At 43.2% G+C, this 27,908-nt stretch overlaps 1 protein-coding gene across 7 annotated transcripts in view; it reads right to left on the minus strand.

Moving 5' to 3' along the window:
• PLCH2 (phospholipase C eta 2) overlaps window positions 1–27,908 on the minus strand; it is a 334,059-nt gene that overhangs the window by 27,376 nt on the left and 278,775 nt on the right. For 4 of the 7 annotated variants that reach the window (XM_031962991.1, XM_031962992.1, XM_031962995.1 and 1 more), the window contains 4 exons: window positions 23,654–23,761; window positions 18,020–18,178; window positions 17,850–17,891; window positions 2,019–2,111 (listed from right to left, as the gene is read on the minus strand). In XM_031962991.1, coding sequence (XP_031818851.1) covers window positions 2,019–2,111; window positions 17,850–17,891; window positions 18,020–18,178; window positions 23,654–23,761 — 402 coding nt within the window. The remainder of the gene's footprint in view (window positions 1–2,018; window positions 2,112–17,849; window positions 17,892–18,019; window positions 18,179–23,653; window positions 23,762–27,908) is intronic. The other 3 variants (XM_031962993.1, XM_031962998.1, XM_031962997.1) reach the window with 1 other exon arrangement.

Raw genomic sequence — 27,908 nt, forward strand, 5'->3', positions numbered from 1 at the left:
CCCAGAAGGAGACGGTGAGAACAAGAGCTCACATTTCCAGAACATTTGAGAGTAAGCAAAGAGGCATTGTATGTGGCAGACAGAGAGTCCGGGACTTGGAAACCAGAGACCCGAGTGGGAATTCTGACTCAAGCAGTGGAACCACAGTTGTGTGTGCAGATCGTTTCCCCAGCAGGACCCGAGGACTTTGCATTTGTCTGTTTGGTGCTTAATACTATCCAGAGACAGGACCAGGCACAGAGTAGGTGCTTTTTATCTATGTATCCAACTAATATAGTACCTGGCACAGAGTAGGTGCTTTTTATCTATGTATCCCTAATAACTAATATAGTACCTGACACACAGTAGGTGCTCTTGTCTATGTATCCCTAATAACTAATATAGTACCTGACACACAGTAGGTGCTCTTGTCTATGTATCCCTAATAACTAATATAGTACTTGGCACATAGTAGGTGCTTTTATCTATGTATCCCTAATAACTAATATAGTACTTGGCACATAGTAGGTCCTTTTATCTATGTATCCCTAATAACTAATATAGTACTTGGTACAGAGTAGATGCTTTTGTGCCTCAAAACTTAGTTTAATACCAGGCACAAAGCAGATAATTATTACTTACAAGTTGAGATTGATGAACTTGCTGCTTCACTCAATAAGCATTTATTGAGCTTTACTCTGTGCCAGGTGCCTCTCTGAGGCTCAGTTTTCTCATCTCTTAATTGGAGCTAACAATATTTTGATTAGCTCTTTCAGAAGGTCATTATGATGAAAATACTTCTGTTGTTTAATTGTTTCAGTTCTGTGATCTCTTTTGAAAGGTTTACTTGCCAGAGATACGAGTAGTGGTTCACCATTTCCTTCTTCAGTTCATTTTATATATGAGGAAACCAAGGCAACCAGGGTAATATGACTTGCCCTGGCTCATCCAGCTAGGAAGTGTCTGAAATTAGATTTGAACTCTGGAAGATGAGTCCTCCTGATGCTAACCCTTGCACTCTATCCACTGTGCTACCTTCAAACACTCGAGTTTTTTTTTTTAAACTTTGCATTACTATTGTACTTTAAGGTTTTATAATTTTATTATAATGACCCTATAAAAGTGGTAATTGAAATACTATTACCCCCAATTAAGAGATGAGAAGACTGAGGCTCAGGGAGGTACCTAGTATAGAATGAGAGCTTTAGAAATGCTTATTGACTAACTAAAGTGTCAATCAATCACCCTATGAGCTCTGTGCCAGATCCTGTGCTAGGTCCATAAAGAGAAAAACATCCTTCCCAAAGTGCTTGTATACTATCAGACTATCACGGGGCTGTTATGTGAATCAAATGAAATAATATTTGTGTGGTGCTTTGTAAGACTTAAAGAACGATTTAAATGCAAGCTATTCTTACTATACATAACAATAACAAAAGAATTAATCATCCAATTTTATCTTCAGACCTAATTATGTATAAGTATATAGATAAAATATACAATTTAGAAATAGGGATGATATACAACATATTATATAATATACATGTGTTATATGTGGTATAATATATCTTTAATATCATGATATAATAAATATATTATATATACAATAATAGAAATATGAATTATATACAATATATAAATTGTACATAATATAATACAGACAATATAAACATATATAATTACAAAATGACATTAATCATACTATTACTATAATAGTAATAATACCCTAACTGGCAGGGTTATTAGGAAGATCGAAGTTTCATAAATTAATGATGGGAAATGGAGGCCCAGAGGGAGGTCCAGGTGACTTCCCAGAGTCATATTGGCAGTGAGAAGCAGAGCTGGCACTTGAACCAGGGGTCTTTGGTACCCAACCTAGCAATCAAATAAATGAATGTGTCGAGTGTTTGGTGCCCTAAGGAGTATCCAAGAAATGTTGGTTATCAGTGGCTATCGCTGGGTTTCCCGGGCAAATCTCTGGCTCATGATTCTGACGCCTCCCTTGAAACCCCAAGGACTGGCCTGGGTCCCAGCCTGACCTTTCGTTTGGAGAAGCTGCTCATCAGCAATCGGCTGTTTCGCTTGCTGCCGCTCAGGTCCTCCCCGGATTCTGTGTCTTCTTCAGCTTTGCTCTGTTAGACAGAAAGAGAGGGGGAAGGGGAAAGAAAGAGATAAGAGAGAGAGAGAGAGAGAGAGAGAGAAAGAGAGAAGGGGACAGAGACAGATATAGAGACAGAAGAGAATAGAGAAAGGAGAGACAATAGTAATATTAATAATAAAATTTATAAAGTGCTTTACATATATAACCCCATTTGATCCTTACAACATTGTGGGAGGTGAGTACTATAATTATTTCCATTGTACAGAGGAGGAAGCAGGGAAACAGGGATGCAGTGATTTGCCCAGGATCACACTGCCAGTAAGCTTCTGCGGCTGGATTTGAACTCAGGTCTTCTTGATCCAAAGTCCATTGATTTAATTGGGGGGGCAGGGGAGGGAGAGTTGCACTACCAGAGGCCTTAATAAAGGCTGGATAATCGCCTCTTAGGCACCTTCTCTTGTTTGGGAAGGAGCTGAATCAGATGATCTCCGAGGGTCCCACTCAGAGGCCAGGGGTTGCAGACCTCTTCCCCAAAGGCTTGGCAGAGTCTAGGATACAGGCAGCCAGCATTCTACAGCTGAGTTGACCCACTCATGAGAGGCAGCAGAGACAAGGGTTTAGGGAGGCAGGGAGAAAGAGAATTGTACCTGAAATCAGGAGGGACCCGCTTTGAACCTAGATTCTGACAGTTACTAAACCATGGGCAAATCGCTTCTTTAAACCTCAGTTTCCTCCTTTATAAAATGGGGATATGCTCACTGCCTACTTCTGGGGGTGTTGTCAACACTAAATGTGGGTTATCATTTAACCCACACAGTTCTTCCCAGTTTTGTGCTTTTTTTTTTCCTGAGACACTTGGGGTTAAATGACTTGCCCAGGGTCACACAGCCAGGAAGTGTTCAGTGTCTGAGGCCAGATTTGAACTCAGGTCCTCCTGACTTCAGGGCTGGTGCTCTATCCATTGGGCCACCTGCTGCCCCTCTTCCCAGCTTTGGAGGAGGCAGGGGTAAATCCTCTCTGCTTAAGAGACTTTCACCACCCATGAATTTGAATGGTCTCCTATGTCCAATTAGGGAATGGCACTTGACCTCCAAGGTCTACATCCTGTGATTTACCATTCTCTGTTATGTAAAGGAGAAAGGGCTGAAGCCCCCAGGAGATAGAGATGAATGAGGTCGTGTTGATAAAGATCATAGGATCTCAGAAACATCATCATCATTGCTAACATTCACATCTTGTTTTAAGGTTTGGAAACTTTATAAACATTTATAAATATATCTTATATTCATTATATAAGCACCAAATATACTTATTTTATCATTCAATCTTTACAACAATTCTAGGAGATAAGTGCTATTTTTATCCCCATTTTACAGCTGAGGAAACTGAAACAGATAAAATGACTTGTTCAGAGACATAGGATTTGAACTTGGGTTTTCCTAACTCCAAACTCATTGTTCTTTGCAGTTCGTTGCCTAGTTGTCTTGCAGAATCAGAGACTCTCAGAGCTGGGAGGAGCTTTGGCAGTTGGCATTAAGCACAGGGCCTCGCACAATAAATCAATCCAACAAGCATTTATTAATTACCTCCTATATGCCAGGAACTCTCTAGGGGTAGAAGGTGCAGAGAAGGTGTCAATCTGCATTGGTGGAGGGAGTTTCCTCTTCTGGGAGTACTCTACACCAATGAAATCATAGGTCCCTACTCACTCCCTGTCCTTATGTACCAGGCATAGAATAAGTACTTAACATTTGACTGTTTTTTTTTTTCTTCTTTCTATTTTCCTTTCTTAATTTTTTTTCTTATAAGTGACAGGTTTTTAGAAAGAAGGGGAAAGAGGGATATGGGGAAGATTTAAGCTGAATAAAAACAAAATATGGCAATAAAATTATTTTTAAAATAATATTAAATGAACTGTTGCTTTCTGAACCAATTGGCCCTTTTCCCCATACAAGGGGTCATCCGGCTGAATACTGCCAAGCTGGGCCACAGCTGAGAACCCTAACGAGGAGGGCTCTCTCTTGACCTCCTATTGGCCTCGCTCAGTCTCCTCCAGCACAGACATTGCCCACCAGACGCCGAGGAAGCACAGGCTATTCACCACTTGTTCTTCTCAGCTCGAGCAGAGTTTGACCCAGGCTGGTCCAGAGGGACTGGTTGTGTTTACCAAGGCTCTAATTAAACTGAAATCAATGCATTGGGAGGCAAGTGTGCCAAGAGAGGGGGGAGAGGAGAGAAAAGAGAGGGAGGGGGAAAGGGGAAAGAGGAGAGAGGAAAGAGAGGGAGAGGGAAGAGGAAAGAAGAGAAGGAAGGAGAGAGAGGAAGAGGAGAGAAAAGGGGGGAGAGAGGAAAGAGAAGGGGGAGATTGGAGGGGAGGAGAGAGAAGGAAGAAGGAAGGAGAGAAGATAGAGGAAGAAAAAAGGAGAAGGGAGGAAAAACAAGGGGGGTGGGAGGAGAGAGGAGATAGGGAAAGAGGAGGGAGCAGAAATAGGGAAAGAAAGTGAGAAAAGACAGAGAGACAAAGAGAGAAAAGAGAGAGAAACAGAAAAAAAGAGACAGAGAGAGAAAGGAGAGAAAAGAGAGAAGATACAGAAAGTCAGAAAAAGATAAAAGACACAGAGAGAGAGAGAAAAAGAGAGAGAGAGACAGCGAGGAGATATATAGAAATAGAAAAAAAGATAGAGACAGAAAAAGAGATGAGAGAGAAAAAGGGAAACACACACACACACACAGACAACCTGGGCTTCTTTATCAACCTGGTCACCCTCTAGACACTTCATTATTGGCATCTTCCCAAAATTCATCCCTGGAGCTGGACCTAACTCCAATGGCTTTGCTCCAACACTAACACCAATAACCCAAATGGTCTCCAGGGGCTCCTCCAGCCAGGGCCCCAGTAGGAGATGGGCACCTCTTTATTCCTCTCCTTTTCTGTCAGAGTGAGGAGTGGCGGAAAGAAGACCTGGAGTCTCTAACATTTGCTAGCTGAGTGACCCTGGACAAGTCCCCTCACTTCCAGTCCCGGGAGACCTCCAGGCCCATTCCTGCCCTGGATCTATGACACCCACTATCTGTTACCTTTACGAGCCCCGATTTTCTTCCTGTAAAATGAGAAGACTGCATTGGGTTGCAGAAAAGCTTCTAAATTTCTGACCCTTTGATCTTGCATCTCTCACATGGGGGAGCCCAGAGGAGCTGCTGACAAACCTCCCCAACCAGGAGGGGAAGTCCAGGATGCTTTCCTTGTCTGACCTTGTCTGACATTTCTGTCTCCCTTCTCCCAAAGAAGTCATTGACATCTTGCCTTGCTCAATTCTGTAGCATGCAGAACTCCAGCTTGCAAGGGAGCCAGTCGTGTGTGAGTGTGTGTGTGTGTGTGTGTGTGTGAATGTGAGTGAGTGTGAATTGTGAGTTTGTGTGTGTGTGTGTGAGAATGTGTGAATTGTGTGTGTGCATGTGTATGTGTGTGTGTGTTTGTATGTGTGTATATATGAGTGTGAATGTATGAGTGTGCGTGTGTGTGTATGTGTGTGAGAATGTGAGTGAGTGTGAATTGTGAGTGTGTGTGCCTGAGTGTGTATGAGTGTATGTGTGTGTGTGTGAGAGTGCGTACCGCCAGCCTCTGTGGGCAGCACTTCCATCTTGTAAACCACAGTTATTAAAAGATTAAATTACCTATTGAATCCGGTCCTGTTTAGGGACAGCTTGAATATTAGCACAGGCTCCTTCTGGAACAAAGCCTGCCTCCTTCCTGTTTCAGGCAGCTAAGTCACTTACTGCTGGTTCCTTTCATCCCAGAGGCTCCCAGTCTTTGCCTTCCTTTCCCCCCCCCAACCCCCACAAAAAAGCAGAATGGGGAGTTCTGGCTTTGTTAACGAGGCTGTTCATCCGGCAGCCTCCTCCCAGGGTGGCGTGTTCCACCATGGAAAGCAGAGCCCCGAATAAACATTTATATAAGCTCTAGACCTTATCTCCTCTCCATTCACTGATGGCTAAAGGGCTCTTTGCTCGGATTCCACTTTCTGATTTCCAGGACTGCCTCTGCCCAAACCCCTTTCCAGGGGAAGATGGGGCTGCTCACCGGGAGGCAAAGAGCCCTGTGAAAACTTCATAAAGAGATGTCGAGGCTTTTCCTCTTGAATCCTCTCAGTATCAGTGAGGGGAGAGAGAGAGAGAGAGAGAGACTCAGAGAGAGACTCAGAGAGACAGACAGAGAGAGAGAGAAACAGAGAGACAGAGAGAGTTTCTCCTGGCAAATTAGGGTCCTGCAGACTACACTGAAAATGCCAGTCAGGGCTGAGCATCAAGGTGGAACATGGGGGAGGGACGTAGATAGAAAACAGTGCACTCTGGACCTCAGATCATCTGCCTGCTTATGTATATAGAAGCCAGATCATTTCAGTGGATAAATACGGCAGTGAAAGGGTTCTACACTCTTGGGGAGCAGCAGAAAAACATCTCATTTCACTATGATAGTGAAATTTTCAGGGTCTCTCACTTTCAAATATCTGAAGGATACTTTTCCCAATTCTCCTAGCTGCTTATGCCTTCCCCTTGGTGATTACCATTCATCTGTTATGTCTCTCCCATGGAGGGGCAGCTGGGTGATACAGTGGATAGAGCATAGGGCCAGGAATCAGGAAGAGCCGAGTTCAAATCCAGTCTTTCACACTTCCGTCACCATTGTCTGCCTCAGTTTCCTCATTTATACAATGAAACTAATAATAGCATCTATCTCCCTGGGGATGTTATAAGGATCAAATGAGATAATGGTAAAGCACTTAGCAAGGTGCCTGGAATGTAGTAGGTGCTATTTAAATGTTTTTGTGTTTTCCCTAGTAGAATAGAAAAGCAATTTTCAGAAGAAATGTGAGATGCCCAAATTTAGACCCATCTGCCCCCCAAATGTTAACATGGATTATTTGGGCTTGGCCAGTGACAGAGCATTCTGAGCTCATATCAGTCAGACCAGCCACAGTTGGACGTACTGTCCCTGGATTCCAACTTAGTGAGATTATTTTGGTCCTTTTCAAGATGCAATCGTGAAGGCTGGGACTATGCTTGTCTATTTTTGTCTTAGCAAAGTCCTTAATAAAATAAATGTTTGTTGATTGAGTGATAGGAAGTCCCACAGGTGGGGCTGACAGAGCAAGCCATATTAGGAGTTTGACAGTGTATCCTGAGTTCTCCCCAGGAACATGACAATAATAGGAAAAATAATAACTGTAGGATTATTAGGGGAAGAAGGTCCATGTTGGAAAAGACCCGGGAGCCCGGCTTATTTTATCTTCTCATCTTACAGAATTAACCTCAGGATTTAGAGCTGGCAAGAAGGTACTTTTGAAATACAGCTAAGTCCAACCTGCTTCCTTTTGCAGAGCATTATACGGAGGTCTACAGAGACGAACTTATTTACCCAAGGTCACCCAAATTCAGGATTCTTCCCCCCACCATTCAATAATGCATAGTAAGTGCTGGACTCTGTCAGGATTATAGACTAAAAGCTAAAATGGACATCTTAATGCCTCCATTTTCCAGATGAAGAAATTGAGACTCATTGGTCGCATAAAAAGCATTAAAGTATCAGAGGCAGGATTTGAGGCCTTCTTTCTCAATATCCAACTCTTCTCCTATTGTATCTATCTGGTCGATTTCCAAAATTAACAGTGACTAGACCAGCAGGAACATGATTAGTTGGGTTAGGAGGCCTACTGACACTAAAGACTTATTCCTTCCTCAAGGAGGTCACGAGGAAGACGATTTCAAGGTCCCAAAGATTTTCCAAACCTCAGGATCTCTTCTCCCTGTCAGCAACAACACTTTATGACCCCCTTTCGGGGTTTCCTGGAAAAGATACTGGAGTGATTTGCCGTTTCCTTCAGCTCATTTTACAGATAAGGAAACTGGGGCAAATAGAGTTGAATGGCTTCACTAGAAGCCTGGCAAAGAGTACAAAAAAGGGAGAAGGGAATGGTGGAGAATGAGATGGATAGATAATGTCATAGAGATAATGAACATTAACTTGAACAGGCTTTGAAAAATAGAAGAAAACAGAAGGGTCTGGCATCCCGTAGTCCATGGGGTCACAGAGTCAGACTCGATTAAATGACAACAAGGAATCTATTAAGTCCGAAAGCTCTCTCCACTCCTGGGACTGTCCTCAGACCGGATAATCAAAGGTATGCTCTAAAAAGGTCCGATGACTCTCTCTTTCTCAGGCCATTCTACAGTTTAAAAGAAACTCTGCACTGGGGAATCTTCTCCCCTTCGAGAAACAAAACCAAACTAGAAAAGTGAAGAATATAAAATAATAGTCTTTGTAACAACAGTGATTTAAAAATTAGAAAATGCTCTCCTTACAACAACCCTAGGAGGTAGGTAGAGCAAATGTTTCAATTCCCATTTTAGAGATGAGAAGACAAACTCATGGGGGACTCACTGTCTTGGGGCGGTATCTTCTTTCCTATAGATGACAAGGGTTATGACAGAAGATCTGACCAAAGCACGATCAGATCCAAGACCATAAGAGAAGACTTTGGAAATCTGCAAGTCCAACCTCCTTGTTTTACAGATAAGTAGACTGATGCCCAGGGAGGTCATGTGATGTCACATAAATTATAAGTGACAGAGCCTGGACCTAGACCCCCTGCTTCCAAATCCTGGGTTCTTGCTCTTGAAATATTCCAGAAAAAATACAATTGGAAACAGCTAACTACCTGCATTGTCTTAAAAAATAAAACATGCCTCCTGATTTTTATCTTACAGCATCTTGGCATTCAGAGAGACCTCTGTATCCATCTGGTTGACCACCAATATGGACCGAGTCTCCTTCTGGTCCAACTCATGTGAGACTATCCAAATATTTGACAAGTGTTCATCTAAGTTCAACTCAATTTAAGAAGCAATTATTAATCATCTGCTGTATGCTAAGTACTTAAGACAAAGGGACAAAAATTATGAAAGTATCTAACAATAAGGATACAGATGGTTGTTGTGCAATTATCTCAGTCGCATCTAACTCTTGATGATTTCATTTGGGGTTTTCTTGGCAAAGATACTGGAGTGGTTTTCATTTTCCTTTTTCAGCTCATTTTACAGATAAGGAAACTGAGGCAAACAGGGTGAAGTAACTTGCTCAGAATGACACACATACATGTATAAAACTGGATTTGAACTCGTGTTCCTGCCTTCAGACCCCGCACCCTATCCACTACGCCAGTGAGCTGCCTCCAAATAAGTTAATACAAAATAATTTCAGAGGATCCAGAAACACTGATAATTAGGAGGAAAGGGATTAGTAGAGGTTTTGTTTAGGAAATAGTACTTGAGCTTAATCTTGATGGAAGTTAGGGATTCTGGGGGCATAAAATATCCGCTGAATAGAAAGGAAAAACAATGCAAGGTCATAGCGGTGGGACTGAATGTTGAGTTTAGGAAACAGCAAGGGTATAATTTGGGTAGGAACTCGGAACGTGTGTGTGTAGGAGTAAAGTGATGAGGAAGCCCATTGCACTCGGGGACAGTGCTCATTTCTGGGAAGCTTTCTTTGCCATCTAATTTAAGTTAGCTTTTTGGAACCTTCCTTCATGTTCCCTATTTTGCCCTCTGGGGCCAAGCAGAACAGGCTGATGGCTTTTCCATCGCTTAAAGATAACTCTCCTTTCCCTCCTCAATCTCACAGGTCTCATACTCTCTGCCATCTTTTACCTCAACTCCCTCCTTTATACACATGTGTGCATCCACCTATGATTTGATCGCCACGGTAACTGTGAAGTACCAATTTAATGGAAGCTCAGTGTCAGTGGAGCCACCAGGGGAAAGGAGAGATGGAGGGGAAGAGAGGGCTGTCATCTTTCGGGTCTTACTTAAAAGGAAAAGATAGGCTATATTTACTTAGAGACCTGAAATATTTATTTGTTGTTCTCCGCACTTTTTCAGTGAGTGATACATTTGAGGTCTCGGGAAAGTGGAGATTTGGGACCCAAATAGCTCTAACTACAGAAAAGTCTTTAGAGTTCAGGGAATGTAGGATGCTGGGAGTCCACATGGTGAACTACACCACTTAATAACATGGGACTGCAAGCAGGGGATATAATGCATGCACGGGATGAGCTCATCACCTGGGAAAACTGGAAAGGGAAGAAGGAATAATGATTGACATATAGATACCATGCTTTAAAGTCAGTCCTTTTGGGATGCAGACAGCTAGGTGGAGTGATGGATAGAGCACTTGGAATCAGAAAAACCCATCTCTGTAAGTTCAAATCTGGCCTCAGATTCTTACTAGCTATATGACCCTGGGCAAGTCACTTTACCCTGTTTGCTTCAGTTTCCTCATCTGTAAAACGAGCTGGAAAAGGAAATGGCAAATTATTAATTGTGTGATCTTGGGCAAGTCCATTTTACTCAGTTTGCCTCAGTTTCTTCATCTATAAAATGATCCGGAGAAGGAAATCTTTGCCAAAAAACTCCAAAATAGGGGGGATTGAAAAACACCAATTTGGCTTTGTAATAACCCCTTGATTGAATCTTGGTTTTCCTTTTAAGTTCAAATCTGTGGTTTCATCCACATGTGGAAAACTTGCTCCTTTGGTGTATATTAACAACGTCTTCAGTAATTTATAGTCTTAAAGAATTCCCTGAAGCCACTGAAAGGATGAATGACTTGCCCAGGAACACACCACTGGTAAGTATATGAAGCACTATTCCAAGCAAGCTCTGCATTGTACAGGTATCCAAGGTAGGAATGGACCCCACATCTCTTCTGACTTTAAGAACAATAAGCACTGGAGCCACGTGTTTGTATTTAGTCATTTGCTTATTGTCTACTCAAGGGCAAAGGCTGTCCCTTACCTTTCTCTGTCTTCGCAGTATTTAGCACAATGACTGGCATAGAATAGGAGCTTAATAAATACTTTTACTGTTCAGTCATTTTCAGTCATGCCCAATTCTTTGCGACCCCATTTGGGGTTTTCTTGGCAAAAATGTTGGAGCGGTTTGCCATTTCCTTCTCTGGATCATTATACATATGAGGAAACTGAGGCAAACAGGGCTAAGGGACTTGCCCAGGGTCACACATCTGGGAAGTATCTGAGGCTAGATTTGAATTTTATTCTTCCTGATTCCAGGTTCAGGGTTCTATCCACTGGGCCAACTAGCTGCCTTCAAGGCGGAAAAATTAAATGACTTGTCTGGTATCACATATTAGTGTCTGAAGTCATGGTTGAACTTAGGACTTCCTGAGATAAAGCCCAATGTTTTGTCCGTTAAGGCGCCCTGCAACGGCCCCACATGTGACTACATCCATATAAATGGAAAGGACAAGAAAGGCTCCATGTGATAATGTTGGCCACGTTTTGTCCTGCCAAAGAATTAAGAAATAATATCCTTCCCTCTAGGGTTGGCAGAAGTGGGGGACTATGGGTGCTAAAAGGTGCATATACTGTCAATGTGTTACTTTGCTGAACTGTTTTCTTGCCCTCCCCCCACCCCATCATTTTTGTTTGTTTCTTAAAGGGAAAGATTCTCCACATTAGTGAAGGGGATGAGGGAGGATATATTAGAAAATTAAAATGATATATATATATATATATGTTTTTTTAAGAAGAGCATTTAGATGGCACAGCAGATAAAGCAGCAGGTTTAGAGTCAAAAGGCTTGAGTTAAATGCAGCTTCAGATGCTGACAAGCTGTGTGACCCTAGGCAAGTCACTTCATTCTCCCTGCCTCAGTTTCCTTATTTGTAAAATAGGCTGAAAAAGAAAATGACAACCCACTCTAGTATCTCCAAGAAGATCCCAGATGGGGTCACGGAGACGGAACAACTGAACAACAACAATAGCAACGAATGTGTATTTAAGGCATTGTACATTTTTACAGTTCTCTAAGTTGTACCATTAATGCATTATCTTCCATTATCATTACAACAACCCTCTAAACATCAAGCTATGATTATTATAATAACCACTTTACAAATATCTCACTACAACAGCCCTCTAGACAATCACGTTATGATGATGATTATTATAATGATCACTTTACAAATATCTCATTTATGATTGCAATGTGGGAGGTTGATGCTATTTTTATTCCCATTTCACAGATGAGGAAATTGAGGTCCAGAGAACTGAAATGACTGGCCTAGGATGATGAAGCTGATTAAGTGTCTGAGGCAGGATTTGACCTCAGACCTGCTCTAGGAATAGGGCAACTGTAGCTTAGGGACTTTTTTGAGGCAATTGGAATTAAATGACTTGCTCAGGGTCACACAGCCAGTAACTGTAAGTATCTGAAATCGGATTTGAACTCGGGTCCTCCCAACTTCAGAATTGGTGTTCTATCTACTGCACCACCGAGCGGCCTGGCTTAGAGACTTTGTCCAACGTGGCTGTGGCTCCACAGGCAGAACGAGTCAGAAAGGTCACTCTCGAATCAGCAAGACTGGCTTGGCCATACTGGGCCACACCGGGCCACACTGGGACACACCGGGACACACTGGGACACACCAGGCCATGTGGCCAAGGAAGTCTCTCAGTTAGTATCCCAGAATCCCAGCTCTGCAAGTGGCATAAATGTCCCCCTCCCAGCTCTTTCTCTAAACCTCAAAAATAATTCCCATCCCTTTTAACTAACACACACACTCCCCCCCCCCCCCCCCACACCACACACACACACCACACACACACACACACACACACACACACACCTTTATCCGGGCAGAAACACCCACCTGTGCACCAAGGAAAGGACCCCTGTTCCCCCCATTTTAGAGCAAGGCCAGAAATTGCCCATTCTTTGGCATCTGGATTTGGAGAGGAACCTGCTGGAACTGGAGCTCAGCTGTGGGCCTTCCCTGGGACTCATTTGTCAACTAAGGGCTGGGGCACGGTGACCTCGAAGGTCTCCCTGAGCCACAGTGACGGCCCGCCTCCCATTAAGCATCGTCTGTCCCCAACGTGTCGAGTCATTTCTAGAAACCAACTGGGTCTTCTGTTTCCCCGCTGGCCTCCGTGGACTCCCGTTCCTTTCCCCTTTGCTGCTCCCCCTTAATTACATGACATGATAGATTTTACCTGCATTTGGCCCCTCCCTGATATCAGCCCTCCCCATGACACTCAGAGATGTCAAGCACAAGGAGCGGAGATGCTGCCAGCCCCGCCCCCACCAGCCAGTATCGCAGTAGGTCTCAGATTTAAAGCCTGGATTCCCAATAACAGGACAAGATTGATTTGATTTGATTTCCTTCTCTTGGGACCAAAATTGCTTTTATAAACACACCTTCCCTCACTTTTACTTTCACTTTCTATTTCTATCTCTCTGTCTCTCTCTCCATCTCTGTCTGTCTCTTCTCTCCCTCTCTCTGTCTCCCCCCTGTCTCTGTCTGTCTGTCTGTCTCTCTGCATCTCTTGCCCCTGTCTCTGCTCTTTCTCTCTCGATGCTCTTCCTGTTCTTGTCTGTCTTCTCTGCACCCTGCCTCTGTCTTCTGCCTCTCGTATGTCTCTTCTTTCCCCCTCTCTGTCTGTTTCTCTCTCTGTCTCTTCTCTTTCTCTCTCTCTCTCTCTCTCTCTCTCTCTTCTCTCTGTTTCTCTTCTCTTCTTCTCTTCTCTTCTCTGTCTCTCCTGTTCTCTGTCTCTCTCTTCTCTCTCTCCCCCCCACACACACACAAATTTTGGCAGGGCAGCCATTTTCCCTAATTTTTGATGGACTCGAAGGAAAAGGCCTCTGAAAGTGATATTGATGGCTTATTCTGAAAGCCCTCGTGCCCCATGCCTCGCTACCCTTTAAACATTGCTTGGAACATAGAAGTCACTGAAAACCTAACACGCCTATAAATATCGGTCATAATTAAAGGGGGAAGAACACCAAGGGCCTCTCACTTTCCCTGCTCATCTCCCCAAGGGCTCCCGGGTCACCCAGCCTGGGGCCCAAGCGCAACGATGATGAAAATCTGTGCCTCCTCTTCCCTCCCACTGGCTTCCCAGAAGGATCTTTACAGCTGAATTTCTGTCCTCTGCCCTTTCCAAAAGCAAATGCCCCCCTCAGCCTCCACCAGCAGCCTCCCAGGGGCTGGGGAGGCAGAGCACTCGGTATTCCGACTGTAAGTAACTGCAGGAGAGCCATCTTGGGCTCCCTGTGGGCATCTGAAAAACATGGAGGTCTTGAGGATCAAGGAATTAAAGTGAAATCGCATCATATGTCAGAGATCCAGCTTTGAGATTCTTGAGATCTTAGAGTCTATTTAGTCCAACTCCACTCATTTTACAGATGAGGAAACTGAGGCACAGAGAATCTTGCCCAAGGGTCATAGGGTCAATGTGTCTCAAAAGCAGGATTTAAACCCTGATACTGAGACCAGCTGCCCCCTTCCTCCTGCCCGTCCATTCCCTGAATTTACAAAGGGAAACTGAGGCCGGAATTGCAAGGTTGAGGGTAAATTATAAACTTGATTTTAATCCAAGTCCTTCCTTGAACAGAGGAGATCTCACAGGAGACCAGGTAGGCTTAGAGACTGGCCTGAGGAGACACATGTAATAAAGATCAAAGAGGGCATGTGCACCCGGCTGCTCTGCCCCAGAGCCAGTGGCCTCCCACCTTCCCCTGCTCGCCCCTCCTAGCTGTTAGGGACTGAATCCACCCCCCTCTGAGGAGCATTTTCCCCAGTCATTTCTGTCCCCACATCTCCCGGCCACCTTGTGTCTTCTCTACTTGTGTAGATGCAGTTCTGGGATCCCAGGCTCGGAACCAGACACCAAGGAGATGTACCCAAATGTTGTCCCATCCTTCGAGGCCTAAGGCAAGCCCAGCCTCTCCAGGACTCTGCCCTGGCCGTGCCAGCCCGTGGAGACACCTCAGAAATCCAGCCGCTTTAATAATCTGGGCAGGCAATTTCCCCATTCAGCAACACGCTGCCCATTCTTCCATGAGAAAGACTCCTTGTGCATCTCTCTGCAGCTGGACTGGGGGCTTCTGGGGGATGGAGAGGGAGACACTTTCCTCTCTATCCGACGTTCTCTCCTTTCTCCCTCCTTTCCCCAATGGAAGCAAGGGCTTCAAAGGCAGGAACCAGTTCCTTTCCCCAATACCCTTTTTGGATGGAATGTGTGATTTCATCTGTGGGGGACACTCCCTGGGAGGAAACTCCCTTCCCTGGATCAGCACCTGTTCTACTGAATAAATGACATTTACTAGTTGTATGAGCCTGGACAAGTCCCTTAACTTCAAATTACCTCAGTTTCTTCCTCCATAAAATGGGGATAATATTGGCACCTTACCTCCTAGACTTGTTGTGAAAATAAAAAATGAAATAATATTTGTAATACACTTGGCTAATGTTAAAGCAGTATACAAATGCTAGCTACTATTATAATTATTGACAAAGCAATTAATATCTTCCCGGACCATGCCAGTAAAGAATGATGTTCTGTACACAGTAGGCACTCAGTATATGTTCACTAAGGCAGCAGATTGGAAAATCAAGAGTGATTCTTTGGGAGTTGGTTCATTGACAAATCAGTTAATATCTTCCTCATGGCATGGTCCAGTAAAGAATGATGTTCTGTATACAATAGGCACTTAATGTATGTTCATTAAAATAGCTGACTGGAAAATGAAGAGTTATGGAAGCTGATTTATTGACAAATCAATTAATATCTTCCTGGACCATGCCAGTAAAGAATGATGTTCTGTATACAGTAGGCACTCAATATATGTTCACTAAGGCAGCGGACTGGAGAACGAAGCATGATGGAGGCTGGTTTAATCAGCATCTGTGCCCTATTCCTGTCACCAGGTGTGAAGGCTGCTCTGCTCAGTGGTTCAGCTGGCCTTCGCTCACCGGGGCCATGATGGGGGATCGGCATTGACCTCAGAAGCTGATGAGCCCTAACAGCCAAAGGGGCCGTCTTCCTCCACGCAGATGCCCGGGTATTAAAAATAAAGCGCCCCCCGTGAGCAGCAGGGACAAACACAAGACATGTGCCGGGAGCAGTCTTTAAATAGTGCATTTCTCAGAGTCCTCTGTGTGGCATCAGCTGTGCCATGGCTCGATGCCATGTGGGTGGAAACCAAAACAATTGATGTCTCTAAAAATAATCGGGTCGCAGGTGGGGGGCACAGCCCCGGCTGTTTGTCCCACACCCCTCGGGGGCCACCTCTGCCCCCTCCCCTCCTGGACGCCGCCAGCCAGGTGCGTGCCCATATGGGGGCAGTGGGGAGAAGGGGTCAGTGGGAATCTGGCTGCCTGCCGGGATGCTCCCTCCAGCCCCCGCCCACCCAAGGAGAAGCCTCCTCCACACAGCCCTAGAAAGCTGCAATGTTTGTGTTACCAAGAAGGAAGTCAGGCTGGAGACTCAGGAGACAGGATGGGATGGGTGAGAGTATGGCGGCTTGGAGGCAGGAGGGCTGGGGGCCGGAATGGGCGAGCCGGGCCCATGGCCCCCTGAGCATTAGCCCCTCGTCTTTCCATCCAGCTTCCAAGGAACTTCCCCAGCTGCTCCAAGAGCACGAGGTCTGGGAGAAAGGCCCTTTCCGGTTCCCCCCAACATCTCACAAAGGCCGGTAAGCCGGGCAGTGGCTGCAGGGCCGGACCACCACGGGGGGCCAGGAACTGGGCCCTGTCTCTGCTCGGTCAAAATTCTGCCCTTGACCCATTTATGTTTGCCTAAGAACACATATCCCCATGTCCCTCTGCATTAAATACCAGAATGGAGGGGGGAAGAAAAGGCAAAAAGGGAAAGAGGAGGAAAACTATGAAGAGGAAAAAAGGAAGCAGCCATAGCTGAAATGCATATAGAATATCCTCAAAACCTTAACGGAGTTTTAAGCTTTAATAACTTCAGGGGTATAAATGCTACAAAGGAGGATAAATCAACACGTGAAAGGTTAATTACTAAAAATTTGAAAATATTACATTTAACCTGTATCAGATTGCGTGCTGTCTTGGGGTGGGAGGAGGTGAGGGAAGGAGGCAGAAAAATTAGGAACACAAAGCCTTACAAAAAGTAATGTTAAAAACTATTTTTGGAAAATAAAATACTATTAAAAATAAAAATGTCTTTCTTATTAATATTCACTAAAACACCATTTTGAACAATAAATGATGTTTAACAATTTTATAGTGAAGTTCTAACAATCGCTCTAGTCAGTTTTAAAACTTTGTAAGAACTTGGATCGGCTACCACCAAATAAGAAATGGCTGCCTTGGTAATCCTAGCCTTGATATCATTCAAAGAATGATATTTTGATGCATATGTGTCATGGACTTGACTCCACAAGAAAAAGTTCAGTGGAGACATATTAGGTGACTAAGGTATCCAGGCAAGAGGATCTCCTGCGTCCCTGCATGGGGCTGAGAAAGTGTCATCCAGACACCTGTTGCAGACACAATGCATGATGGTACTGGTGTACGTCTTGTTAAAATTAAATTTTATTATTCAAAATTCACAAATCTAAATAAGTGTAAAAGAAATGCAAATCATAAGGCTTTTAAAGGATTTTTTTGGGTAAATGTACAGCCTTTATACATCTGAAGTTATTCAAGTTTAAAATTGCCCCAAGACTTTTAGGACACTCTTTATTTAACGTTCACTGACTTTATAGGGCTTGCAAACAAACTCATTTATGACCAATATTACTGCGTCCATTTTTCAGAGGAGAAAACAGAACAATGAAGTGTCTTTCCCTTAGTGGTACACAGCTTGTTATTGGTCCCTAGGTGTTTCCTAAGTTAAGCTGAAGAAGAGGAACAAACGGAGGAAAAGGGGAGACTCACCATAGATTTGTCTGTGGCTGAGGCACCCAGAGAAGGAAATTTCTGCAAAGAGAAGGATGCAAAGGCCAGAGTCAGGTTATCAAGGGTCCCAGAGGAAGAAGGGAGAGAAGGGACAGGCTGTGAGGAGGTTCACTGGACATGTTCAGGAGAAAGAGAAATGCAAGGTTCACCTTCTTGCCTTCGGCCTTTTGGCCAAGCTTCCCAGACGCAGGCAGCGTGGAGACAGTAAAATTATTGGGATCTTCACAGTCTCGGATTTTGGATTCCTTTATCAGCGAGTCCAGTTTCTTCTTGGCGATATTTTCCACTCGTTTCCGATTGGTGGAAGCCTGCGGAAGAAAGAGTCCCCGGGTGAGAATCCCAGTCATCTGGTTGATCAATCTAAGAATGAGCATGCACGTGGAAAAGAGTGGAAGCCAAGAGCATCATTTCAGTTTCTTGACTTTGTGTTCCGGCTTAGCACAGTGCCTGGCACATAGTAGGTGCTTAATAAATTTTTTTTATTGACTAATTGTGTACCTCAATAGTTGTGAATTCCTCCAATAGAAATCAAGCTCCTTGAAGGCGATTACTTAATTTTTGGTTTTGTGCTTATTTTGTTCAGTAAAATGTCCAGCACATAGTAGGTGTTTTAGGAAATGTTTGCTGAATTGAATTAACCAGCTGGATACAAAAAATGCAATATGCCATTGAAAGCAGGCCCTTCCAGCTCCACATAGAAAGACACCTTTAACTTTCCCTGGTAAACCAAGAATGGGTCACCAATTGCTCACCTACCAAAAGAGGGAAAGTCTAAACCACCAGGGGACACTAGATGGCACTATAGTGCAAAAAGCATCTCTAGTCAGGAAGATCTGAGTTCAAATGTGACTGCTGACACTAGCTGTGTGACTCTAGCCAAGTCACTTAACCACATTTGCCTCAGTTTCCCCGTCTATCAAATGAGCTAGAGAATAAAATAGTGTCTTCGCCAAGAAAACCCCAACCGGAGTCATGGAGAGTTGGACACTATTGAAACAACTGAATGACAAGAACTGGAAAATATTCTATTCCTGAGAAGACTGAAGATCCCAAAATCAACAGCCATAACTTGTATTTAGCAATAGCTTAGCTCGAGTTGGAAGGAAACCCAAAACCATGAGAGCTGCTGAGTAGTCTAGTTAGCTGGAGAGCCTTTCTCCAGGGGAAGGGTAGAAGGGAGACAAATAAAAGCCTCAAAATAGGGACAGCCTCTGGTATGGAAGGAAATCTATAACCTCTGGGTTTGTTTTTATTGGACCTACTGGTGATTGCACTAAATCTGTTCTACCCCAGACACATTTGTACAAAGTTCCCTTCCCTCCATTTGCCTTGATAGAACTCAACACTTATATATAACTTGGACTATTCCCAATGGGTCTATCCTGTATTCTAGGCTCAGATAATTTCCTGGGTTACACTTACAGGTATGACTTCATTCCCTAGAAACAGACCAAAACGGAGACCCAAGGATGAGGAGCAAACATATGTCTCCTTATATCCTTTTGTATGAGTGGGTGTTCCACTGATGCTTAGTAGGTTATTTATAAACCCTGCAGTTATATGTTGGGTTTGGGGGGAAGAGAGGGAAGGTGGCTTCTGTGCTTTTGTTCTTGGAAATTAGCCTGTCATACCCATACCCCTCTAGAGGTAACTAGATGATAGCACATTGGATAGAGTTCTTGGGCCTGGAGTCAGAAAGATCTGAATTAAAATTCAGTCTCAAAAACTTACTAATTGGGGCAATGGGTAGAGCACCAGCTCTAAAGTCAGGAGGACCTGAGTTCAAATCTGATCTCAGACACTAGACATTTCCTAGCTGTGTGACCCTGGGCAAGTCCCTTAACCCCAATTGCCTCAGCAATAAATAAATAAGCAAATAAATAAACAAAAGAATGAATGAATAAGCAAATGAATTAATGAATGAATAAGTAAGTGTATGGATCTGGGGCAGCGAGGTAGCACAGTGGATAGAGCACCAGCTCTAAAGTCAGGAGGACCCGAGTTCAAATCTGGTCTCAGACACTTAACACTTCCTAACTGTGTGATCTTAAGAAAACAAAACAAAAAAACCTTTTTAGCTGTGTGATCTTGAGCAAGTCACTTAACTTTATTCCCCAGTTTCCTCATTTGTAAGAAGGGGATATTAATAACGTCTACTTCCTTAGGTTGTCATAAAGAAAAAATGAAATGTTGGTAAAATCTTAAAATGTTACCACGTATGGTCTATGATACTATGATATGATGCTAATATTATGAACTCTGACCCAGTGACTGAATGAGGGCTGGTTGCTCCCTCCTGGATGCTCCTCAGCTTCCATAAACCCAGATGTGATCTGGCAGGAAACGGGAAGCTTTATCCCTTCCTTTATGACCCGAGTTCCTAACTCCCGACTCTCCATTATTTCCCTGCCCGGCAGCAAGGGGTACACAGGTCTGTTTTCTCGGAATACACCACTCACAATAGTTTAAGAAAAGTTAAGTCACCCTCAGGCGTGCTGGTTTTTAATTTTGAGAAATTCACACTGAGCCATCCTAACCTAATTCACAATGCTCCCTGCCAGCTCTCAAAGAACTGGGAGGAGGCCCATTCCTGGGGAGTTTTCCCCTATAATTGTCATCCCGTTTCATGGGCCCTCGGGGGATAATAAAATCCACAGTGACTCAGAGTGGAACTGTAAGACTTTAATCACAGAGCACTGTACGACTTCGGAAATAGCCAAACAATTTGTTTTCCCCGTTTCCTGCAAAGGTTTAAACAGTCATTCTCCCCTCAGGACCATAAAGAAAACTCCTGACTCCTCAATCTTTCATAAAGCTGTCTAGCCCCATCTAGGCCATCTAGAAGGGGAATAATACAGTGATAGAAAGACACCCCACTTGAGATCGCCATTGAGGGAAGGAAGGCTGGGCTAGCAGGGCATCTAGCGATGTTTTATTGTAAGTAATAATCACTGGCTATAAAAGGTAGGCAACGGGATGGACTCCCTGCTCTTAAGACAGCTGGATCTCTTGGGCTGGGCTGGGCTCCTTTTGATTTTTTTTTTAACTCTTCCAGTCTCGAAAGGAGAGAGGATGATGTACCATTTCCTAGAAGGGGAAAAGGAGACCTAAGGCTCCAGCTACATCTTGATGATCCCATCTGAAGCTTTGCTGCCAGCTGCCTAGAGGAGAAAGGCAGGGAGGGAGAGGATGCTGTTTTTCTGCTCTTTCCCCCTCTCATTTTTCATCCTCAGCATGGCTACCAAAGAGATGTTCTCAAAGCTCCCATTGTGGCTCAATCAATGCCAGTGGCTCCCAGTAACTTCCACCATCAAAGATAAATAAATTTTTCTATTTGTCACTTAAAGTCCTTCATAACGCGGCTTCATATTGAATTTCCAGGCTTAAGATACCTGACTTCCCTTCATGGACAGGTGTGTGTCATAATGGTAAGAATGCCAGACTTGGGAGTAGAAAATCCAAGTTCAAATCCTGCTATTTATTAGTGGTGGGATCCTGAGCCAACCACTAATCTCATCAAGCCTCAGTTTCCTCATTTGTGAAATAGGGATAATAAAAGCACCCATCTCTTAGGGCGGTTATGAGAAATTATATGTCAAGCAAACCTTCAAATGTTATGGAAATTCTAGTTATTCTTCTAGTTGTTATTATTAATACATTCCAAAGGAGCTTCTTGATTTTCTTAACACATGATCCTCAGTCTCTTACCTCTGAGTCTATGCATAGGCTGTCCCCCAAGCCTGGTACACACTTTTTTTTTACATTTAAATATCTTTTGCTTTTATTTTTTATTCTGATAGTATTTGGGTGTTTAGATTTGGTTGCCCAAAAGCAGGCTGTTTTTAGATAACTTAGTTTATTTCCTCCTTTTTTTTTTTTTTCTTTAGCTCATTCCTCGACATAAAGTCTCCAAATCTTATCACCCTCAGGAAAGCATACCTGGTACACACTCTTTCCCCACCTGAGTCTTTGAATCCTCTAGTTTCTTTTAAACATCAGTCCAAATATTGTGTGTAGCCATTCTCCTCTGTTCCATCTCCAATTACATTGTATTTCTTTTCTATATATTTATATGTGTACATACTATGTCCTCCAACAGAATGGAAGCTCTTCAGGAATTGTTTTGTTGTAGTTGTTTGTGGTTATTCTCCTCCTCTTCCTCTTCCTTCTTCTGATTCTTTTCTTTCTCTGTCTCTCTGTCTGTCTCCTCTTTCTTTGTCTCTGTCTCTCTTTCTCTCTCTGTCTTTGTCTCTCTCTCTCTCTCTTTGTCTGTCTGTCTCTCTGTCTTTGTCTGTCTGTCTCTCTCCCCTCTTCCCCCTTGAGTATCTAGTATAATGTCTGATTCACAGAATGCTCTCAACAATTGCTTGTTGATTACTTGATTCAAGTATTCAAAGAACTGATTGGTGGAGGAAGGATTAAGTTGATCTAGTTGGTGCAAAAGACTGGAACCAAGGGCAATAAGGGAAAGTTATAAAGAGGCTGATTTGAGTTTGAAGTTGGGAGAGGTTGTCCCAAAAGGGAAAGTAAGGAGGAGGAGGAAAGGAAAGAAAGAGGGAAGGAAGGAAGAAAAAAGGAGGAAGAGAAGAAAGGAAAGAGGAAAAAGGAAGGGAGAAAGGAAGGGATAGAGGTTGGGAGGGGGAGAAGAAGGATTGGGAAAAACATGGTACAGTGAAAAAGATTACTCAATTTAGAATCATAGGACCTGGGTCCAAACTCAGACTCAGGTCTACCAATTATTAGCAATGTAACCCCCCAGAAAGTCTCAAGATGTAACATGAGGTAGGAAGTCAATAGAAAATCAGATTTGAAGTCACGAAAGCTTGAGTTCCAATCCTTTCTTAAATATTATCTGTCTACTCCTGGACAAGTCACTTAACATATCTCAGCCTCAATTTCCACATCTATAAAATGAAGGGCTTGTACTCAGCCTGACATCTTCTAATGAATACATGATCCCTCTTAAACCTCGAAAAACAACAAATATTTTATTAAGTACCTACTTTTATCAACCCCAAGTTCCAAGCACTGGGGATACAAGAACAAAAGTGAGTCAGTCTTGGCTCTCAAGGAGCTTACGTGCTGATAAACCCGACATAGACTGAGCAAACACCTTCCCCTGGGACAGTCTCCAAAGCATCCATGTCCATCCTAGGGTAGGGTAGCTTTGTAGTAAATCACTAGCACTGGAGTCAACAGTCTTCAGATTGGAATCCTGTTTCTGATGCTTACTACTTATGTGACCTTAAACAAATCACTGAGCCTCAGTTTCCTCATATGTAAAATGAGAAGACTAAGGTTCCTTCCAGCTTTAAATCTATGACCTTGGAGCAAAAAATGCCATGAAGAAAGAATATTCTAGCTGGAGATCATTGCAAATATGGGCCTGGGATGCTCAGGCTGTGCGTGGGTTAGTCGGAGTTCATTTGCTCTTCTGCATCCCTAGCATCAAATCTATTTACAGGGCTTCATAAGAACATTTCCCTTTGAACTGTGCCATCCTACTGGTTAAAAGACCTTCTACCCGACAAGCCCCCCTGCCCTCCCACTTATTTTTAGTCTCCCTTTCCTGACTCCTGAACTTCAAGTGGGAGTCCCATATGTCATCTCTTAAGGATGTTGCCGCCCCATTTTTCCCTTCTGGCTGTCTCTTTAGACATGCTACTTCCTGGGCTCCAGTCAACTTTGCGTGCCTCCTGAACCAATGAAAATGGGAGTCGCCTGAAAGCCTGAGGTTCATGGCTGGTGTTTTTGCCCAAGGCCTGAGGGACTCTCTGACTTACATCTCCATTCATGAGCTTACAGTCATCATCAATTTCATCAGCGCTGTCTTCGTCAGATACATCCCCCTCTTCTGCATCTTCACTGATATTAGCTGGGAGTTTCTTCCCCTGAGGACCAAAAAGGAAAAAAATAGGGTGTCAGATGGTGAGATTAAATAAGGCAAGAAAAGAAAGACAAAGCAGATGGGGGAGTTCGGTGCCCTTGGTTACCTCATAGCCATGCTCTCTTCCCCTTGATTCTTTCTCCCTTCCAGGCTTTCCTGACACTGTCTTCTCCTGGTTCCTCTCCTACAGATCTGACCTCACTATGGGCTATGGGCATTTTAGTCCACTTAACTACATAATTCCCAAAATGGTTGTATTGATTCATAGTTCACCCATAATACACTCGTGTGCTTATCTAGCCATGACTCCTCCAACAACCACTATTCCCACCTTTTATTATCTTTGACAATTTGCAGGGTGCAAGCTGAAACCTCAGGGGTCTTTTGATCTGCAGTTCTCTTAATAGTAGGGTTTTGGAGCATTCTTTCCTATGATTGTTAACAGTTGGTGATTTTTCTTTTGAGAAACTTGTTCCTATCCTGTGGCCATTTCTTTATTAGGGAATGGGTTTGGGTCTTAGGCTTATCTGTTAGGTGGTTTGAAATATCTTGTTTACCAAATCTAATACAAAGAATTATTTCCCGTTTCCCTGCTTTTCTTCTAACCCTAAGCACATTATTGTGGTCTGTGCATAAGCTTTTCTGTTTCATGTAATCAAAATTATCTATTTTAATTTTTGCAGTTGCCTCCGTCTCTTGTTTCCTTTAAGAATACATCTCCTAACTGATAACGCAAGGGCTAATCACAGTTCTGGAAAACTTATGATGGGTTCTGCTCCCCACATTCAGATTGAGAGTGATGGGCTCAAGAATGCAGATTGAGGCATATATTTTTGGACATGACAACTGTGGGAATTTGTTTTGCTTGACTGTATGTGTTTATAACAGGTTTTGTTTTTCTTGTTTTTTCAAGGGAGGGGAAGAGGAAGATAGAAAGAAAATAATTTGAAGCTAAAAATATAATAAAATTGACTTAAAAATAAAATACTAAAATCTCCCCCTCCTCAAAGAATATTTTATCCATCCATAACTCTGAACCATGATGTGATTTGCTTCTAATTTTTTGGCATGTTTTAAAATATTAAGGTCACATGTTTATTTAGAATTTATTGTAGATTATGTTGTAACATGTTGGTCTAAACTTGATTTCTGCCAGACTGTTTTCTATTATGCCAACTGCCTTTTGGACATCTTGAACTGGATCTTAAGCTCATCTTGTTTAAAAGTTGAATTCATTATCTTCTACTGTTAACCTTTCTTTCTTCCAAACTTTTCTTTTTCTGTTTAGAGCAATCCTATCCTCCCAGTTACCTGGCCTCTCCCTTCTCTTTCAGCCTTCTCCCCACTTTACTCCCTCCCAGGTACCTTATAATCTAGAGACGCTGGTCTCTTAACTATTCCTTACATGTGATCTTCCACTTCCACTCTCCATGCTTTTGTATGGCTAACCCTCAAACCCAGAATGTCATCCCTTCTTGCTCCCACCTCTTTACTTCAAGACTGAGCTAAAATCTCACCTTCCTCAGGAGACCTTTCCTGATCAGTACCATGGTCAGCGCCTCCTTTAAAGTTACCTTCAATCTACTCTACATATGCTTTGTGTATATGTTTATATAAAACACATGAGTCTTCCTGACTCCAAGCCCAGCACTCTATCCTTTCTGCCAGACTATGAACTCCTTGGGGACAGGGATCCTGCTTTTACCTTTCTTTCTGTCTGTGCAGCACTTAACACACTGTCTGGCACCAAGCAGGCATTTAACAATTTCTTGTTGAGTCATCAGAATTTCCTATTGCATGACTCTGGCAAGTTCTTTCCCTCTCTTGGGGGTCTTTGGTTTTCTCTTTTATGAAAGAAGGAAATGGATGAGCTCATTTCTTTCTCTCTTTTATTTTTGCTGAGGCAATTGGGCTAAAGTGACTTGCCCAGGGTCACACAGCTAGGAAGTATTTAGTGCCTGTGACCAGATTTGAACTCAGGTCATCCTGATTTCAGGACTAGTGCTCTATCATTGCATCACCTAGCTGTCCCCAAGGATGAGCCCATTTCTTTCTTTTGTTTTTGTTTTTTTTGCTGAGGCAATTGGGATTAAGTGTCTTGCCCAGGCCCCCACAGCTAGGAAGTATTAAGTGTCTGAGACCAGATTTGAACTCGGGTCGTCCTGACTTCAGAGCTAGTGCTCTATCCACTGCATCACCTAGCTGTCCCCAAGGATGAGCTCATTTCTAGGTACCTTCCTAATCTAAATCTATGCTCCTAAATTGAGCTTGCAAGTTCACTGGGACCTGAAGGTCTTTTTCATATACGGACTGTTGCACAGTTTCCCTGTGACTCCCCCAAGACCACAGATTGTTAACAGCAGAAGCCAGCCTCAACCTTTCCCTGCTTCTGATGCCAAGTTTGTTCTCTGACCAAGAAGGAAGAAGCAGAGTTCATTCTGTGTCTGAGCTGCGAATCAGTTTCACTCAACTTTGCTTCTGTATGAGACTGGCAGGGGAGCCTTTAGCATGTGCCCCAAGGGAAGGTTTCGGAGAGCTGGCTGTCCAATTAGGGTCCTCAATTCTTTCCTTGTCTACTGAGAATAAGATTGTGGCAATGTACAATTGCTGCCTTCAGGACATAGCTTCAAAACCCTTCAGAGGCCAGGGCCAGAGGCAGAGAAGAGGGTTCAATTGAAAGGCCTGACCTGCCTCAATCAGGGGCTAAGTGACTTTTCCTGGAAATGGACACTTCATTAGGGAGAGACAAGTTTCTCCGATGCTATCAGCCAGAAGGGCCCCCTGGATGCAGGACTATGGACAGCACCATCACACACTACAGTAGCATATTCTCCCAGGGTTGATTCCCCCTCCCAGCATCCAGAGCCTGGCAGATATAAGATGATGAGATCATAGGCTGGGAGGTGAAAGAGACCCCTAGAGGTCATCTAGCTTTACAGTTATGGAAACTGAGATAGAGAGAGGTTTGATTAGATTGCAGATTCATTAGGGGCAGGCACTTCTTTTGCCTTTTTGTATCTTCAGCACTTGGCACAGTTCCTGGCACATAGTAGTCACTTAATAAATGTTTATTGAATTGAAGTGAAGTGAAATGACTTTGCAGAGTCCTATAAGTAGTAAGGAACAAAGCAGGAATTCAAACCCAGTCTCTCTGACCTCATTTCTAGCACCGTTTCCATGGTAACTTGTTGCTTCCAAAGCAGCTATGGTTTTGAGAGCTTGCCTGGATTTCTTAGAGCACAGTGTCTGGTACACAGTAACTGCTTAATAAATGCTCTATTTTTTCTGAGGTACTAAGTGGAACAGTAGATAGTACACTAGGTCTAGAGTGAGGAAGACTTGAGTTCAAATTATGTCTTATTCACTTATTGGCTGTGTGAACATGAACTTCACTTATCTTATGTCTGCCTCGGTCTCCTCCTCTGTAAAATGGGGACAATAGTAGCATCTTTCTTCCAGGATTTGTTGTAAGGATCAAAAGAAATAAGAATTGTAAAGTGTTCACTTTAGCACAGTGCCTGGTACATTGAAAGTGCTATATAAAGATTGGCTATTATTATTGCTATTATTTATTATTATTGAATGTGTCAAGGGCAAAAATTCAATACTCTAGAACCATAGTAGTGTAACATTATGAGAATATCAATGGATTTAGAGCTGGTGATCTTGGGGAAGTTTCTTAATCATTGGTTCTCAATTTGTTAATCTTTAAATGTGAGGGCTATTTGAGGTCATTTCTAAGGTCCCTTTCAGTTTCAGGGCTGTAATCTCTGGGTTAGAAGAAACGTTAGAGACAATCTAGACCAATCTCTTCATTTTAAAATTGGGGAAACTGAGGCCCAGAGTGATCTAGGTTAAATTAATTACCCAAGATCACACTGGCAGAAGTGGGAGTATAATCATAGAATCTTAGATCTGGGAAGGATCACAAGGTGCATTTATTTTACTTGAATAGGAGTTTCATGGATAACATTCCCAAAACAGTGATCATCTAAGTCTTGAAGCCTTCCAGAGATAGGGAAGCCCATTCCTCAGAGACTCCATCCCACTTTTGGACAACTCTGATTTTTAGAACCATTTCCCTTGCATGCAACTGAAATTAGCAAGGTGCTAACTTGGAAAGAACATTGGATTTAGAGATAGTGGACTTG

Source organism: Sarcophilus harrisii, chromosome 3, assembly GCF_902635505.1.
Source record: "Sarcophilus harrisii chromosome 3, mSarHar1.11, whole genome shotgun sequence".
NCBI classification, from domain to species: domain Eukaryota; kingdom Metazoa; phylum Chordata; class Mammalia; order Dasyuromorphia; family Dasyuridae; genus Sarcophilus; species Sarcophilus harrisii.